Source organism: Heteronotia binoei, chromosome 9 (genome assembly GCF_032191835.1).
Source record: "Heteronotia binoei isolate CCM8104 ecotype False Entrance Well chromosome 9, APGP_CSIRO_Hbin_v1, whole genome shotgun sequence".
In the NCBI taxonomy this organism is placed as follows: domain Eukaryota; kingdom Metazoa; phylum Chordata; class Lepidosauria; order Squamata; family Gekkonidae; genus Heteronotia; species Heteronotia binoei.
This window is the reverse complement of record NC_083231.1, coordinates 79,673,896-79,687,784: the sequence shown is the minus strand read 5'-3', so window position 1 is coordinate 79,687,784 and position 13,889 is coordinate 79,673,896. Positions and strand designations below refer to the sequence as shown.

The 13,889-nt window shown below is 39.9% G+C and overlaps 1 protein-coding gene across 2 annotated transcripts in view; it reads right to left on the bottom strand.

Annotated features, from left to right (window-relative positions):
- Positions 1–13,889, bottom strand: part of TNIP3 (TNFAIP3 interacting protein 3) — a 78,641-nt gene that overhangs the window by 23,633 nt on the left and 41,119 nt on the right. The window contains exons 4-8 of one of the 2 annotated variants that reach the window (XM_060247332.1): positions 12,026–12,112; positions 8,304–8,381; positions 6,210–6,275; positions 3,626–3,757; positions 1,313–1,420 (exon numbers count right to left, since the gene is read on the bottom strand). In XM_060247332.1, the coding sequence (XP_060103315.1) occupies positions 1,313–1,420; positions 3,626–3,757; positions 6,210–6,275; positions 8,304–8,381; positions 12,026–12,112 (471 nt within the window). Of the gene's footprint in view, positions 1–1,312; positions 1,421–3,625; positions 3,758–6,209; positions 6,276–8,303; positions 8,382–12,025; positions 12,340–13,889 lie in introns of those variants that run through there. The other variant, XM_060247333.1, reaches the window with a different exon arrangement.

The window sequence follows — 13,889 nt, the reverse complement described above, 5'->3', positions numbered from 1 at the left end:
ACCAACATTCCTCTGTGCCTTTACATTTATAAGGAAATAAGACATGAACCGAAAGCACATTGCAGTGTGTACATCACAAAGCAGGATTGATTCTCATTCTCCAAATAGGTCCAGGACATTCTATCAAGATCATTGGAGTCACTGTCACCTCTTGCACTGATGTGTGTGAGGTCTTCACACAATATTTCCTTTGCTCAATAAGGGGCATGTGCACCAACCAATAATTGTGTGATCTTGTGGGGGAAATCTGTTGGCTGAGCAGCACATTTGAACTAGCCATTAATGTCCTAGTACTACTTACAGGTCCACTTAATCAGTGCAGCTTTACAGAAATGATACAGTGAGGTTAGGCAAATATTTTGTAGCAGCCAGGAAATCACAAGTGGTATCTAAACTTTCTGTCATGTAAATGTTTATAGAAATCAGCATTTCACTGGAGAGTCAGTGGGTAAAACAGCATGCAAAAGAATCTTACAAAATACTAAAGAAAATGGGAGAACAGGTCGATATCTGAGGAAGGATGAGAAGAGTATCCACAGAGTCAATAGTATATCTGAAAGTGAGAGCCACATCTGTAAACACACCATAGATATAGGTGATCAGGTCCAAAGGATGTTTAGTGATATACAGCTCCCATTTTACAATGCCTACAGCATCACATGAAGTGAGAAGCAGATAAGTACTGATGGAAAGCAAGAGTTCCCTGCTTGCTGTGGAGGAAAAATAACTCTCCCTTATAACAAAATAGGAGTTTAAGACTAACTTATTTTTATTCAGAACGTAAGCTTTCTGAATAAAAAAAGATTTTTTTCCTGCAGATAATGTGGGCATAAGTGTCAGAATGACTTCCCACTTTGGGTTGCCAACCTCCAAGTGGGGTGCAGGAGAATCACAGGTTCCGTGCTACCAGCCTCAAAAAGTATACAATTCAAAATGTATAAATAATATTTATAAATAAATAGTACTAAGCAGAGTAATCCATATCACACAGTCAAATACTTATAAAAGGCAATCCATATGACAAAAAGAACGACAATAGATGGGACAAGAACTCAGGAGCAAAATTCTCAAATAATTCCAAAGGACTCAGTAAAAAAAAAAAAAAGAGCCCTGTAAGCTCTTGGAGAATTGGCTACATAAGGTGTGTGTGGCCTAATATGCAAAGGAGCTCCTGCTATGAAATGACTGCTGATCATCAGCATCAGCATCACCGCAGCAGATTGTGGAAAAAAGAAACTTTACAGTTTGATATTGACAAACAGATTTAAGTACTGAATAAGTAAGGCTTTCTAAGCAAAGATTACAGAAATACCTTGTTGAGGCGATTAATTTCACATTCATAATGTATTTTCTTTGCATTTGCCAAGGTAGTTTCTTCTTTCAGAAGCCTGTTCTCTTCCTTTAGGGTATTTTTCTCCCTCTGGAATGTAAAAAACACATAGATATGCTGATAAAGAGCAGATGGTTGCATTTCTCAGGGTTTTCCCTCAGAAAGACTGCAATCTGACAGCCGTGATCTATTTTTTTTAATTATTCCCAGTAAGTGTAACAAACTTTTCAGAAAGAAAGCAGCAGCAAAATTGATGGATAGCTCATCCCAGATATTTTAAAGCCTGATGACTACCTTCCATTGACAACCTTTTGGGTTCTCTTGTGGTGCATATAGCCGATAAAACTATATGAGGTAGCCAAAAATACAGAGAGCGCTGATCTGTTCACATCTGTAAATACCACCCTGAAGGCCTTGATGTTAAAAGAAATGTTTGCCCCCCCCCAGCCCCCCAAAAAAGTTTGACTGTCATGGATGGAGTACTATAGTGGGTCCATAATCCCAAAACATAACATCTTGTAAAATTATCTGATTTTTAAAAAAATTGCTCAGTCCTGCAGTTTCAGGGCAGATATCATTTATTTTCAATCACTGAGGGAAGTATTTGTTTGACCTAGGGAAGTTCTTTCCAGGCATGGAACTTTCTAAAATGAGAATGACAGGCTGAGCTATCAGATCTCCCTCTTTTGTTTGCAACAAGAGTACCTGGCCTGTGACTTAATCGATACGTAATCCAAGTCTTCCTGTTCCAAGGTGGGGGGATGGGAGATATATATACTTCACTGCCAAATTTTGCAGGTTGCTGCTGCCAGTAGGCAGTGACTGGAATTCTGTATACCATAATGGAAGACTGGGAGTTTTTTGAGTCTATGGGATAGCATTTTAGAAGCCTCTGACAAAATAATCCACTTTATGAATCCCAGAATAGCCTTGTAGATGATCTTAAATGCCTTGGGATAGTCTATATTTGACAGACTTCCCTCTATTAGTTAAATCCCTAGCTGTAGCAAGAAGGCAACAAAATGGTAGTTCTGGCTGTAATGAAAAGCACAGGAAAACCACATGCTTTCTTTCAATGCTATTATAAAAAGGTAAGAAGGACTCCTTTAAGCGGTGGAAAACCAGTCCAAGTGAGATTAGTAAAAGGGAACACAGGCTGTGGCAAATCAAATGCAAGACTGTGATCAGGCAGGCAAAAAGGGACTGTGAGGAGCATATTGCAAAAAACATAAAGACCAACAATAAAAATTTCTTCAAATATATTAGAAGTAGGAAACCAGCCAGGGAGGCAGTGGGGCCCTTGGATGACCATGGGGTAAAAGGATTACTGAAGGAGGATAGGGAAATGGCTGAGAAGCTGAATGCATTTTTTGCCTCTGTCTTCACTGTGGAAGATGAGAACTTTCTGACCGCCCCAGAACCACTAATTTTGGAAGGGTTGTTGAAAGACCTGAGTCAGATTGAGGTGACAAAAGAGGAGGTCCTACAACTGATAGACAAATTAAAAACTAATAAGTCACCGGGTCCAGATGGCATACATCCAAGAGTTCTGAAAAAACTCAAAAGTTGAACTTGTGGATCTTTTAACAAAAATCTGTAATCTTTCATTGAAATCTGCCTCCTGTTCCTAAGGACTGGAAGGTAGCAAATGTCACCCCTATCTTTAAAAAGGGTTCCAGAGGAGATCCAGGAAATTACAGGCCAGTCAGTCGGATAAAAGGAAGTTAAAATGGATAAAAGGAAGTACTTCTTCACCCAAAGGGTGATTAACATGTGGAATTCACTGCCACAGGAGGTGGTGGCAGCCACAAGCATGGCCACCTTCAAGAGGGGTTTAGATAAAAATATGGAGCAGAGGTCCATCAGTGGCTATTAGCCACATTGTGTGTGTGTATATATAAATTTTTTGGCCACTGTGTGATACAGAGTGTTGCACTGGATGGGCCATTGGCCTGATCCAACATGGCTTCTCTTATGTTCTTATACTTGTAAATAAAGATTGACAAGTGAGAAAGTACTGAAAGCATAACTGCTCAGAAGAAAAAGTAAAGCTTCCTACAGCATGAACCTCAGAAGATCCTGCATAATAACACTCCTAACTGGCAGGGGAGAAATGCAAGAAAAACTGATAAAATAGATTAAAATTAAAGAAAGCAGAGTAGATGAACAGGCAGGGCTGATGACAGGTTAGAACATATAGACTTCAACCACACAACCAGACCAATGCATTGCATGATATTGGCATCCAGGTATGCAAGCACTCACACAAAGGATAAAACAACATGGCCCTCCTACCATTTCCTGTAAGTATTTATCCTTCACCAGGGCTTCCAGCCTTTGACATTCTTTCTGCATTTGGTGCCTTTCCATTTCCAGATCCTTGACACTCTTCTGCATTGTTTCCAGTTTTGTTTTCAGTTCTGTGACCTGTGTGATCACAAAATCAAAGTTAAGCTACACTGACTTCTCTCAAAACAATTTCACCAGGAAATATCAGCAATCAATAACTAGTTGGGTAACACTATGGCCAACATGAGTGTGGAGAAACGCCATCTTAGTTGGGAGGGAACATGAAACTGCTAAGCAGGCTTTGGCCTAGCCTCCCTCCAACCCCCCCCTCCCTTCCAAAGCCAAACCAGCAACTCTAGGGGGAAAGCCTCCTAGAGCGGCAGGAAGTTCTTTTGTTCTTGGCATTTGAGTTAACCAGGAAGAAAGGCAGTTCTCAGCTGGCGCTCAAAGGAAGAGGTTGCCAGTGTCGGGGCTCCTGCCTGTGGAAGAGGCCTACTCAAGAGGAAAAGGCCCCCAGGTAGTCAGACCAAGTAAGTCATCCACAAAGCAGGGCAAGTTTAGACCAGGGACAGTAGGATGCGTTTATAACCACCTTTTCTTTGTCATGCTGTTTGCTGTGCGGGTGCTGTGCTAAACTTTTACAGGCAACTGTTTTTGTTTTGTTCTTCTTTTCTTTTCTTTTTCTCTTTTAATTAAATATTTTTACTGTTTTGAATGCTGGCAGTCAAACTCTGTACCACATAGATCCCCAACCGCCTTAGACCATGCTGCTTTAAGAAGGGGGCCCCGGGGAAGGGGGAAGGCATGCAGTTGGATAAGGTGCCAATCCTCCAGGGGTTCCCCGAAGAAGTGCTGTGGTCTCTGTGATACCCAAGTATTGGGTGGCAGAGGGCCTTGAGGCCTGGCCTCATAGCTGGAGAGGGGGATTGGGAGTCCTGTTCCTCTCAATCTGAACCCCCTAGACTGAGCAGGTGGTGGCAGAGAGCCCAAGTGGCAGGAGGAGAAATAGCTCCCTCCAGGAGTTGGCGACTCAATAGGGAGTTGACGGGACCGGGTCTGAAGGCAGAATCGGGCCGGTTCCGTCACAATGAGAATCTAAGGAATGCCCAAAGTTACAAACATACTGTTTTAGAACAGAACTGGATGATAAGGGTTGCCAGGTCAGCATTTCAAAAATAGGAGCCACTTTAGAGTTTTAATGACATTCTTGTGGAGTATTACAAAGTTGTACAGAACTTGAATTGTCAGAAGAACTGTGTGCAGCTGAGTCACTCATTCAAATTAGTTATTAAATCCCATTGATATAAGCAAGCCACTTTTTTGCATTTTCAGCTCCCTCCCCTTAATATTCCTCCATCTTCAAAGTAAAGATATAAGCACCAGCTTACTCTGCAGAGCAGCTGCAAGGACTGTTGCAAGAACAGCATATTGATATTATAATTAAATACATTTTATTTTACTTTTCCTCAAAGGAGCACAAGACGATATACATTATTCTTTCTACCATAATTTTTACAACAGACTAGACCTAGGTCACCCAGCAAACTTCACAGCACTGGGGAGGTTTTGCCCCAGATCCTAGTCTAACGTTCTAACCAGTACACCACGCTAGCTCTGCAAATAAATCTGAAAAAGTAGAAAATGGTGATGATTGTGACATATCCTCCTTTTAGTCAGGACAACCCACCTGTGGCTTGTGAGTGATTCACAATGTGAAGACCTAGAATGTGGGCTTCATTATATTTAATAGAACAGAAAAGCTTTACACAAGAAATGAACTAAAATTTATATAAAAGAGATTTCAGTTGGCTGGCAACTCCTGCTTCATGCTGCTGCTCCATTATTGTCAACACCATTGGCATAATGGCACTTCCAGGGAAAGCCCAAAAGTGACATCATGCCTCTCTGTCAATCACCACAAATGCTATGGTTTTACCATAAGGTTTTACCATAGCATTTCCAGTGATTCCTAAAGCAGCATGATATCACTTCTGGGTTCTCCTTGGACACGACAACATGCCATCACAGTGACAGGGCTATTCTATGTCACCACCCTCCCATCTCCTGCTGGGTGCCAGCAATCATCTGGCAACCCTGTGGAAACTTGCTGGGTGACCTTAGGCCAGTCACACAATCTCAGCCTAACCTACCTTGCAGGGTTCACTTATGTAGTTATTTAAAACATCCCTATGCCGCCTTTTACCCAGCTCAGGATCTCCAAGGCAGCAAGCATTAAAGCATTTCAAATATTAAAACCAACATATAAAATGCAAGTGTATGTGAAATATTTAAAACATCTAAATGTTACTATGAGGATAAAATGGAAGACACAATGATGTAAGCCACTTTGGATTCCCAGTAGGGACAAAGGAATGGTATAAAAAGTAAAATAAATCCTTGTTATTCTGGCTAGTTTGGATTATAACCTCAATGAACATGGGCACTGATATTCGTTTTAATCCAAGCACCCTCTCTTAATACAGCTAAAGAACTACTGGATTCTGTTTTTTAACTAGTATAAGAAAAAATCAAGTAACACACTCAGAGCAAGCATCTAATTTAGCTCTAGCAAGATAGACTTTTTTCTTACCTTTCGTTCGTAGTACTGCTTCATCTGCCTGAACTGTTGATCCCATTGATTGTTCACTGTCAAAAGCTGAAATTGTTAATCAGACATATTCTTAAAATGTTAACAGTGGTCTTGTTTTTTAACCTTTTCATATATTGTTTGATATATTATTTTAGTGGTTTAATTTTCCCTATCTTCAAATGCTCAGGAGGACAAGGAACATTTAAAAATAACATTTTAATATTAAAATCAAATATATTACTAAAAAGGTCTGTCTACGGATGGTCACAAACAGCATTTTTGAGATTCAGTTTATGATTCATGGCAGAACCACAAACCAAACTATACACGGATATGCTGACTCACAGACCGAACTGGTTTGTATTGTGAGCCACTTAAAGTTTAAAACCCTGCTTTTTGCTCCCTGCAGCTTTTTGTGGGAAGCAGAAAGCAGGGTTTAGATGGTTTGGAGCCATTTAAACCAAACAGTTGATTGACAGTCAGCTGTTTGGAAACCCTCACTTTCTGCTCATCACAGCTTTTTATGGGGAGCAGAAAGCATTGGTTTAAATGGCTCTGAGGCATTTAGACCAAACAGTTTAGCTTAGCTGTTTTTCATGAAGATCAGAAAGCAGGGGTAAACGCTTGCTTTCTGCTCTTCACAAACCCCCATGGCCCACACTAAACTGATCAAAATTCATAAAAGCTTGTGGTGGTTCTTCAGTATGTGAATATTGGTTCATGAACCACAAACCAGTCAAAATTCATGATAACTTTAGTTCATCAGCCAACTTTAGTTCATCAGCAACTTTAGTTCATCAGCAACTTTAGTTCATCAGCCCTTCCCTAGGTCTGTCTACCAAATTGTTTCTAAAGAAAATTAGGGCATGCCATTTAGAGAGCAATCACCAACAATCCCTCACTATATAACATCACTATTTGTGCTTACTAAAATCTGGATGGAACATGACATAGGGCTTCCAACTCTGGTTTGGAAAATTCCTGGATATTTTGGGGGTAGAGTCTGAGGAGGGGTTTGGAGAGGGGAAGAACCTCAGCAGGAATAATGCCATAGGGCCCTTACTCCAAAGCAGCAATTTTCTCTGAGGGAACTGATCTCTGTCATCTGGAGATCAATTGGAATTCTGGGAGATGTCCAGGTCCCACCTGGTGGATGGCAACCCTAATATGAAGGCTGTAAACTATGAAAGCTTATGGCTATTTAGGTTACTATGAGTTGTACTTCCTACCAGTCTCTTCATGGTACTAGTCATGACTGTTTTGCACTGCTATAGAGCTAACTGAATGAAACATTTTAACTGATATGTTAGTGGTGCAAGTCATGATGATGATGATATTGGATTTATATCCTGCCCTCCACTCCGAATCTCAGAGTAGCTCACAATCTCCTTTATCTTCCTTCCCCACAACAAGACACCCTGCGAGGTGGATGGGGCTGAGAGGGTTCTCACATCAGCTGCCCTTTCAAGGACAACTCCTATGAGAGCTACGGCTGAGCCAAGGCCATTCCAACAGGTGCAAGTGGAGGAGTGGGGAATCAAACCCAGTTCTTCCAGATAAGAGTCTGCATACTTAACCACTACACCAAATTGGCTCTCATGAAGTCATAAAGAAAAGCAAAGGAAAGGACTAAGTCTTTCTAAGCCAAACAGCTAGCAAGGGAGTGCCAGGTGACTCACTGTTAATATTGTGGCAATGTAAATAGTAAACACAAAACCCCCAACAGGAATTTTTAAGACATGCCTAATTTCCTTACTGCTCTGAAAGTTCACTTGGTTCATAAGAAGTTGTGAATGAAGCAAGAATTTGCACAATCTTTGCGGAGGGTGGAAGTTTCTGTGGAGGGTGGAAGTTTCTTGATGCAGTTCTCCTCCTGTCCCGCATTTTACCTTATTCCCAAAGGTCCCCCACAACTCTCAGACACTTTTAAATATGAAGATGCACAATCCAAATACACATTCCATTCAGTTAATGGGATCCAACCCATATTTTCTGCATTGGGTAAAGGTGTTCAGAAGGATCTATCCATTTACAATCATGTTTAACTGCTGTATCTTATCAGCTTGAGCAACCAAAACAGAATGCTTAAATTACCTCTTGCCTCTGTTTTTCCAGGGATATAATCTGCACCTCCAGCACATGTGTGGATACATTCTTTTTTGCCAACAAGTGCTTTGAAAAGAAAAATTAGATTAATGAAATACAATCCATTTAAACTATGTCTTGACTGATGGCAGACAGAATATTTACTAACTTCTAATTCTTAAAACTGAACAATGAAAAGCTGCTGTGCCTAAAAATGAAAGGATTGTCTTATGTATTCCAGTGTTTTTCTAGGAAACCACAACTAAGGTTACAAAGCATACAATAGCAATTACATGGAATTTTTTTAAAAAAAAAATTGTTCAGCTCTTCCAATCAGCCCAGCATCTACACATGATCCAACAATTTCTCTTGAAAAGAAGAATGCTTGTATGCCATGTGCTTTTAAGGGCTAGTTAATAAAAATGTCTAACTAACAATGTGTAAAGTGGTTTAATTCTTCCTACATTTCACTGGAATTCCCTATAACTTAAAATAATAGATCTTCATTCAAAAAGGTGTCTGCTTTGCTGGACTTTGTTTCCTTCTGCTTGAATGTAAAAAGCATAAAATGACTTCCTTGAATCCATAATATATGCAGAATATATTATTATTTGCTGTGTACAAAGTAGCTTAATGCAAAGGGTTAAACAAAAAAATAAATAAAAGCCAACAACATCACTTGAGTTAGAATATAAAAGTGTGCATTGAGCTCTATTTGAGCTGGAAGAAATAGCTGGAAAATACCTTATTGTTATTTATCAGCCAGTCTTTCAGTCAGATATATATAGAAATATTTTTGGGGGGGCTGCTGAGCATAGCCAATCCTGGATTATTTGGAGGCGGGGGAAAGGATTATCAGAGAAAACTGGATAGCTGCAGTTAAACAGCATTTAAAGAGAGTGTAGTCACTTTAAATGCCATTCTGGGTGAGGCTGCAGCTTCATGAATGCATTGAAAGGGACCATGATACCTTTAATTGCCATCGGCTCCATTATAGCTTAGGGGGACCATTATAGTCAATTATCACCATAAAATATTATGGGAAATCTATCTGGGGGGTATGTGCGGGTCTGGAGAGGTCTGTTTTTGAGGCACCATAGTCTCAGTGTAGCTTCTGGTGCCGCTATTCAGAAGACCCTCCCTCCCCCCCCCCCACCACAAGTTTCAAAAAGCTTGGACCAGGGGGAATCCTGATTTTTTTTCAATATATCCGAATCTGAAAAATCCTGACTTTTTTTTGTGCACACCCCTAGTTTGAATAGTAGATATCCCTATAGGGTTGGATCCAGGTAGTTTTCCACTGGATAAAAAATGGGGGGAAAAGATCTCTTCTGACCAACCAAAAGGCTATGGTGGAATCATAGATCATAGGGGGAAAAGCCATGTGGGACGGGAACAGTAGTAGGCAGAGGAATTGCTTATAAATTAACAAAAGCTAGCTAGATCCAGTTCATAATTTGTTGCTTGATATCTAAATATGTATCTGCTTTTAAAATAGATTTATTTATACATGTTTAAAAAGTATGGACACTATTTATAAGAGAGAGAGAAATCTGATACAAGAATACAGTTTCATTATAAAAACTGATTTGTTACAATTTGCCAAAAGAGATTAATCACTGCATTTTGCAAAATTATTCAGCTCTACCTACAGCCTCTTCTACTCCTTCTTTTACTTCCTTCAAAATGTCATTATTTTCCATATTTATTTATTTAATTTATATCTCGCCCTCCCTGCCAAAGGCAAGCTCAAGGTGGCTCACAGATTAGGGTCAAACAGTGACCAAACAAGTAAAACAGCAATAAAACATAAAAACAATGGTTAAAACATCAGTATCAGTAGGTGCTAGTGCAATAAATCAAACAAACAATTTCAATTTCAATTAAGCAAGTTTGGCCACCCCGATATATAATTTTTTTTTGCTTTATATAATCCCATTTAACCAACGCAAGTCAATATAACAAATGAATAATCATAGGGCCATCCCAAGGTGCCCTAGGTAGCTCCCTGCAAGTGCAGAGCTGCAGTGACTGTTACCTGGCCTTTTTAACACTAAAAAAGTTACCTTGGAGGCTTTCACTGCCTTGTCCAGAACAAAACCGCTTATCAAAAAGTAGTTCAAAACTACTTACCATAAGCTATAGATTGACTACCTAGCAAGCTTCTACTGATTTCAATGGGATTTTTCACAGACAGAGAACATAAGAGCCCTGCTACATCAGCTCAATGATCCATCTAAGTCCAACACATGGATTTTCAGTGCTCACCAGATGCCACCCACAACAACAAGGTTCCAACTTGGCAACCAGGAGTTGGTTAAATTAGGGTAATTGGCTATTACACGGTTTAATAGAAAAAATTATATAAAGCAAAAAAAATTAAACCTACATTGCATTGCTAAACTGTATGTGAAACACCTGCAAACTACAACACTTACAAATATAAGAGATTAAATTATATATCAGGGTGGCCAAACTTGCTAAATGTAAGAGCCACATAGAATAAACATCTGATGTTTGATAGCCACAAGATGCGAATGTAAGATGAAGGAAGGAAGGAAGGAAGGAAGGAAGGAAGGAAGGAAGGAAGGAAGGAAGGAAGGAAGGAAGGAAGGAAGGAAGGAAGGAAGGAAGGAAGGAAGGAAGGAAGGAAGGAAAACAAATAGATGGGGAGAAAGAAAGAAAGAAAGAAAGAAAGAAAGAAAGAAAGAAAGAAAGAAAGAAAGAAAGAAAGAAAGAAAGAAAGAAAGAAAGAAAGAAAGAAAGAAAGAAAGAAAGAAAGAAAGAAAGAAAGAAAGAAAGAAAGAAAGAAAGAAAGAAAGACTTTGAATACATTCTCCAAGCTGCCAGCTGGCTTGGCGAAAAAATTTAAAGACACAAATGCCATCTCCATCCTGGCTGACAGGATGGTGGGGGCTTCCATAGTCACACAATATGTGTGCGAAAACCACAGGCTTCTGAAATGCAGTTTGGCCACCCCTGTTATATATCTTACCACAATTAGCCCTTTATTTACAGTAAAGATCTCTGTTTCAAAAACACTGGGACCGATTTCGCACTAGGGCCTGCTCTGCATAGAGAGCAAGGTGAGTATAAGAATAAAAATGAGATTGGCTTTTGACTGAGACTAGAGAATGCTAATTACTGCACTAGACTTATTCCGGGTGGAGAACCTTTTTGCCCCCAGGGCTTCTCTCCATTTTCACATAAGCTGCCGCAGAGCTGTTAGTTGGTGCGCCGCTTTTCCAGAGCAAGCCGAAACCGCTTGTCAGAGGATCTCACTTGCTGTGGAAAAGCAGCACACCAACTCACAGCTCCAGGGCAGCTTGTGCGAAAACAGAGAGAAGCCCCAGGAACCATGGTTCCATTCATATTTGTGAGATGCTCTGAAGAACATCTTTCTGAGATGTTCTCCAGCTGACAAATTTCAAATTTGAGAAAAACTGAAGTGGAAAATAATGGTTACTATGGTGGGTTTTGTTTTTTATTCTTTTAAAATAGATTTCAGGTGTCTTTTTCCCTGTGGAGTACTAAAAAAAAAAACCCATATTAAAACACAATATGTCAAAACATATGAAACTAATTTCCTCAGTACTTTTAATGTACTAATCAATACATTAGTATTTACTGGCATTCAGTAACAATCTATAAAATGATAATTCATCATCCTGTCATAAAACCAAAGGACCAAATGCCACAATTAGGTGCCTCCAACCAGCATATTCACTTACCTCTTGCACACCACCTGATGTTTTAGTTTCATCCATGCCTGCCTGCTTCTGTGAAGAATTAACTTGGGTATCACTTTTACCAAAAGCCTATAAAACAAATGAAGCAAATAGAGACACAATGGTCCAACAAAGGAAACAGCAGCTACTAACTTAGTAGTTGCTAAGACTTGGGTCTCATAAACTTTATCGAAAAGGTTTCCAGCTCTTTCTGTGCGTGGATTACAGGAGGCAATTGAACTTGTATTTTAACCATTTCCCCCTTCCCAACAGGGGCTTCCCAGAATGTCTCAAGCATGTAGCCTGTGACTAATGTGAAAAGAGTCTTTAGTGTGATATGTAAAGCTCAAGTTCCCTAATATCGCCTGATACTCCTCATGGGAGGAGAAGCTGCTCAGATAAGAAAAGGAAGACTACATTTTTCAGTAAGTGCCACTGGAGGCATTAGTTCCCCCTCCCCAGTCACTGATAACCATTTCCTATTGGAACTCTGCCCTGCTATTTCATTCCAGATATAGTCTGATGGGACATTAAGACATACTGTATATTTGGACGTGACAGGGAAATAAGTGAGTCATGTTTTATGTAGAATGGGAGTAATGCTTATGAAAACATCAAGGAAGGAAATGCCCAACATGAAGAACACTATGTACTGTGAAGCTCAAACCCCAGACTATTTGGTGCCTTATAAACAGGGTGTGGAATTTTTTGACCCATAAAATTTAAATATCTGCAGGTTATTGTAATATAGTTGAGTGAAAAAGGAAGTGGATGAATTACACACACACAAAAAGAAAATCTAGAGCCAATAGAGTATAACAGTCAGAGTGTTAGACTAGGACCCATTTCCCACTCACCTTGTTTCGGTCTCGTTGCTCCTTTTACCTGCAGGGTTGCTGCTGGATTTTGCACAAGCTGCCATGAGCCGGTGAGTTGCCCTGCCCCTTTTCAAGTTCCCTCTGTGGCAGACAGAAACCGGTTTTCAGAGGATCCTGCCTACTGCGGAGAGAGGTCCGGGGCAGTTTGGGCGAAATCTACCAGCAGCACCACAGAGAAGAGGAGAGTGAGAGCAGCGTAAGTTTAGTGGGAAATCAGTCTAGGTTTGAATCCCTATTCTGCCACGGAATTTTACTTGGTGATTTTGGGTAGTGATACACTCTCAGCCTAACCAAACTAACCAACTCATAGGTTTGTGAGGATAAAAATAGAGGAGAGTATTTAAAATACTTGATTTGCTCTATCTCTTTACCATCAATAACCCATTTGTAAAGTCTCCACTTTTTTGAGAAAACTAAGATTTTGGACTTCTCATAATTGAGCTGGAGCTTATTACAAGTAAAATACAGAACACAATGGGACAACAGATGTCTTAAGCCCACTCTAGAGCAGGACATCAGCACCGCAACGGTGTTAATTTTCAATATAATGTGACTTGGTCTACCCATCGCAAGTATGCAGTGAAGATAGCTAACATCAGTGCATCTGCCATAGCTCATTTTTTTTTATGGCAGAGGTAACCAATTTGTGCCAGCTGCCATAAAAATATTCAAAGCCAAAGTGATTTCACAACTTCTGTATGGCATCCCAATTTGGATTGGTTCAATTGCTATTGAACGTGTCCAATCCAAATTCTTGCATAAAATTCTGAGCATGCCAAAATGTGTCCCATATGCAGTTATCTGCTTAGAAACTGGCATGTCTTTAATGGTTACTAGTGTATGGCTCATGACCTTCAAATTCTGGCTACGCTTGCACTACAACTCTGAACCGGGGAGCTATATTTCTCAAATGCTCTCTGAATTTAATTTGTCAAATTGGTCAGCACAAATTGAGAGAAAAATAAAAGCAATTGGTTTATTCCTAGAAC